Source organism: Zalophus californianus, chromosome 12 (assembly GCF_009762305.2).
Source record: "Zalophus californianus isolate mZalCal1 chromosome 12, mZalCal1.pri.v2, whole genome shotgun sequence".
NCBI classification, from domain to species: domain Eukaryota; kingdom Metazoa; phylum Chordata; class Mammalia; order Carnivora; family Otariidae; genus Zalophus; species Zalophus californianus.
The window spans coordinates 11,740,933-11,745,953 of NC_045606.1; the positions used below are offsets into that span (position 1 = coordinate 11,740,933).

The 5,021-nt window shown below is 48.0% G+C and overlaps 1 protein-coding gene across 1 annotated transcript; it reads right to left on the bottom strand.

The window, feature by feature from the left end:
* Positions 1-2,385: 2,385 nt before the first annotated feature.
* On the bottom strand, positions 2,386-4,226 carry LOC113911395 (vacuolar protein sorting-associated protein 4A-like). The gene is given in 2 exon segments (XM_027573947.2): positions 2,386-3,055; positions 3,057-4,226. Coding segments are annotated over 2 exon segments (1,314 nt in total). The 5' UTR covers positions 4,074-4,226; the 3' UTR covers positions 2,386-2,758.
* Positions 4,227-5,021: the final 795 nt, after the last annotated feature.

Sequence of the window (5,021 nt, forward strand, 5' to 3'; positions counted from 1 at the left end):
GTGTGTGTGTGTGTGTGTGTGTGTGTGTGTGTGTGTGTGTGTGTGTGGTGGGGGAAAAGTGTCTGCTTGGAGCTAGAAGTTTGGCTCCAGAGCAATTAGATGTGTTGAGCCTCGGAAAAGTTCAGACAGTAAGATTAGTTCCTCTACAAGTATTCAAAGGTTTACGGACACAAAGCTCATCTGAACCCTCTAAACCTATGGCGTCGGCCAAGTTGGCTAGAACCACTGACAGGATTGGGCTCTTTCCCAAGCCTTCTATCACTTCCACTCTGATCCCTGCCAGAAATCAAACAAGAAAAAGCCTTTCTTGTCGTGTTTTGACACCCCCAGCTTTAGTCCCTGCTATAAACTCTGCATCCAAATATTTCAGCATATCAACTGAAGGTTGATAATATACATGGGCAAAGTTTCAAAGGGTGGCTAAGAGCCTGAAAAAGGGTCATTCAGCATTACATAAATAACGTACTCCTAGGATAAATTAAAAAGTGACTGATTACAGGTCCAGCCATGTAAGCAGCGACTTTTCCTATTGCCGGACTGTCTCCAGTAGCACCGAGCTGGTGTGTGCTCAGTTCAATAAGCATGCTCTAAGGCTACAGAAAATGTCATCTGTAATTGAAAACATTGCATGACAAAAGAAAAAGAAGGAAAAAGAGAAAGAGCGTCCAGCAACTAAGTTGAGTACAAATATGTATCTAGTAGTAGGAAAAGTTAGAATTTCATTCTTTTTTTTTTTAAAGATTTATTTATTTATTTTAGAGACACAGAGAGAGGGAGAGAGAGAGCACATGTGTGAATGCTTACGAGTGAGGAGAGGGCAGAGGGAGAGAGAGAGAATCTCAAGCAGATTCCCTGCTGAACTCCAAGCCCATAATGGGACTCCATCTCAGAACACTGAGATCATGACCCTGAGATCATGACCTGAGCTAAAACAAAGAGTCCTATGCTCAACTGAACCACGCAGTCACCTCTAAAATTTCATTCTGTAATTCAACTTTCAAAGATTATCACACATGATTTCTAATGTGCACTAGTACTTTATTATTTTATTTCCCACTTAGTAGACCACCACAGTTAGTCTAGTATGGTAGTTTAATCCATAGTTTGGGGCTCTGCTTCCATGCATTACTGGAGGGAAATATTGTCATCATTTAGATTTAACTTTAATATTATTTTAGTTTCATTAAAATTAATGGATCTCAGCCTATCATTTTCTCTTTGTCAGACTGGCATTTACACTGGTCATCATATAAAATGTGTATCTTCCCGTGGATCACGGTCCAAAAGCTTGAGAGCCATTGATTTGGACATTTGTACTAACTTCTGGCTTACATTTGTACTTATGTCCATTCTAACCGCAGCAGCCAGAACGGGCCTTTTCAAACCCAGGTCAGATCATGCTACTCATTTGCTCAGAAGCCCACCGCGCCTTCTCCAGGGAAGCCGGAGGTACCTCTCTGACCCTTGGGTGGCCCACTCCCCCTCACTCTCTCTGACATAGCCATATTCACCTCCTTTCTGTCCCGTAAGCTCATGGGGCCCCAGGCCTCACATAGATCGTTCTCAGGCTGGCATTGTCTTTTTTCAGATATGCCTCGTTCCCTCCCATTCCCCAAGTTTTGCTCCAGTGATCTCCTCAGCGAGGGTTCCCCACCCACCCCATCTAAAATTGCAAATGCTGCCGCCTCTGGCCCTAGGCACTCCGCATACTCTGCTCTCTTTTTCCAGTGGTTCTCATCACAATCCTATGCAATTTATGTATTTGGGACATTTAGTTTCTGACTCTCCCGACTAAGATGTGAGCTCCCAGAACACGCAGGAAACCTGCGTGTTCTGTTCGTGCCTACAGACCTCTGACACTTAACATGCATGCTGCATAGGAAGTGTTCAATAACTCTTTGCAGGATTGGCTGCATTTACGAAGGATTGCATTCAAATGCATGGGCTGGAGCACTCTTCTTTGCCCCTGGGGCAGGTGTTAGAGATCTTCAAGTTTGCATAATTCCCGTTAACTCAGCTCCTGCCTCCATTCTGCCATGAAGTGAGATTCACTGAATGTTTGCCCCATGCCTTGTGCCAAGCCCAGGGGATAATTAGATGAAAGGCACATACCATAGCAAATAGACTCAACTTTTGCCCATTTAGACAACTCTTATTTATTCATCTGGAGTAAAAAATTTCACCTTGCTTGTGAAGCACTTTCTGACTCGTCTTTAGCACTTCCTGCCGTCTGGGCATCCTTGGTGCTTCAAGGCACCAAGCCTGCTGGAGCAGAGAGAAGACAAGGTGAGACAAACCAAACCTTGCCATTTATCAGCTACATGAGCACCACTAAGTTAGTTTTTTTTTTTTTTTTTTTTTTTTTTTTTTTTTTTTTTCTGGGAGATCTGAACTTTATTTATAAACAAGACAAAAATCCAAGCAGCATTAATTTAGGGGAACAAAGAAAGGTTTAAAAAAAAAAAAAAAACCAAAAACCACAGAGGGGCAGGACAAGGAGTTGGTGAGCATCCAGAAGAGGAGAAGGAGAGGAAGGAGGAAGGACCAGTACTCCACCCAGTGCTGAATGTGCTTGTGTCTCTGCGGCCAGGGAGGCCCTTCCTGCCTGCTCCCTGGCCGGCAGCCAGACAGCAGAGGGGACGCTGCAGTGAAGTGAAGACGAGCCCTGGAGCGCTGTCTGGCCACTGACTTGGGGAGTGCCGTGGATTTATTACCCCAATCGACCCCCCAACTTCACCGTCACCAAGTGAAGAAATTTTTAACTCTCCTGTCCGAAGTCCTCTGAGAATTTCTTCACTTTCAGGAGATCGTCTGCATTCACGGTGGGCCGAGTGGTGGCCAGAGACCGGAGCATGTCCGACATGCAAACCACAGGCTCTAAGAGTTTGTCACCAGGGACATCCATCCAAGTCATCTCCATGGCCCCTGGGTCCCCTGGTGAGCATGGGGTCAGGAGGTCATCGATCATAACGCTAGGGTTGGTGCGGGAAGGGCCACAGACCTTTTTGAAGTGTGTTGCTGACTGAACTTTTCTAACAGGCTGCATGAGGGAGTCCCCGCACAATGATGCTGATGTCAGCACCTGAGTAGCCTTCCGTCTTCCGGGCCAGCTCGTGGATGTTGGCATCTGTGAGGTTGTGGGGAGTGCTCCCCAGATGCAACCGGAACATCTGGGCACGGGCAGCCTCCTCAGGCAGCGGAATGTAAATCCGCTTTTCAAACCTCCTTCTAATGGCTGAATCCAACACCCAGGGGATATTTGTGGCACCAAGAACCAGAGTCCCATCGTTGTTATTCCCCACCCCCTGCATCTGGACCAAGAACTCCGTTTTGATCCTTCGGGCAGCCTCGCTCTCATTTTCATTGCGTGACCCGCAGAGGGAATCCACCTCATCGATGAAGATGATGGAGGGCTTGTGCTGCCTGGCCAGCTCAAACAGGTTCTTGACGAGCTTCTCACTCTCCCCCAACCACTTAGACATCAAGTCTGAGGAGGACACTGAGAAAAAGGTGGAGTTGTTGGCCTCTGTGGCCACCGCTTTGGCCAGGTAGGATTTCCCTGTGCCAGGGGGTCCAAAGAGCAGTATCCCTCGCCAAGGTGTACGCTTGCCCGTGAACAAGTGTGGGAATTTAATTGGCAAAATGACAGCTTCTTTGAGGGCCTCCTTGGCCCCCTCCAGCCCAGCCACATCACTCCACCGAATGTTGGGCTTCTCCATCACAACAGCACCCATCAGTTGTTCTTGCAATTTCTTTTTCTCTGGATTATCCCCTTCACTGTCACTATCACTGCCCTTGCTCTCACTCTGATTTTCTTTGACTGGCTTCTTGCCATGCTTCTCTTTGCTTCGTAAGTAATCCTTCAGCTTCTCCGCCCGGTCTAGGTACTGCATGCACTTGGCTCGAATGCTCTCCTTGGCCTTGTCGCTGTGTGCCTCATATTTGATAGCGTGTAGGAAATACTCCACAGCATGCTGGTAGAGCCGGAGTGCCTCCTCGTAATTCTTGGCTTTATCCTCCTCAGTGGCTTTCGTCACCAGATCAATGGCTTTCTGGAGGGTTGACGTTGTCATTTCATCTCCTGGGTCCGCCCCACACCCCGCGGCGCTGCTTGCGGCCTCAGTCCGGCCCCGGGGAGCCGAGCTGCTGGGTCGGGCGCGGGGAGCCCGGCGGCTTGGCGCTGGGCGCGGGCAGGGCTGCCGCTCGCAGCCGGAGCCGAGTCGGAGGAGCACCACTAAGTTAGTTTTGCCTCAGTTTCTCACCTGTTGAGTAGGGGAAATCGTGGCTCTCATGGGGTCGTGTTAAGCTTACTAAGATGGCGTCGTCAAGCATGGCGCCAAGGGCGTGGCAGTGATGGGTGCGTGTGCTCGCCATTTTCTTCTCCCCTCCCGGACCACTGTGTGCACATCCTTAACAGCACTCACTTGCTTTGGGCAATTACTTTTTTTTTTTGTTAAGATTTTATTTATTTGACAGAGAGAGACACAGTGAGAGAGGGAACACAAGCAGGGGGGAGTGGGAGAGGGAGAAGCAGGCTTCCTGCCGAGCAGGGGAGCCCGATGCCGGCTCGATCCGAGGACCCTGGGATCATGACCCAAGCTGAAGGCAGATGCTTAAGGACTGAGCCACCCTGGTGCCCCTGGGCAATTACTTATTTATCTACCTGTCTCCCATAACTGACTGAGGTTCCAGAAGGCCCAAATGATGTTCTATGCATTTTTGTATTTCCAGCACCTAACCCAGTTCTAGGTGCATAACAGGTACTCAATCAATGTTTGTGGAAGGATGATGATGTGATATTCATAATTATAAATGACTAGCATTTATTAAGTGCTATTGAGTCAGCCTGTCACGTGGATCATATGTTTTTACTCTCTTGTATGCCTCACAACATTGCTGTGCAGCAGTTTTCTTTTTACCCCCATCTTATAGATGAAGTAACTAATTCTCAGAGAGTTTAAATAATTTACCCAAAGGCACAGAGCGCTGATGAGATAGAGCTGGAGTTTAAAGCAAGTCAG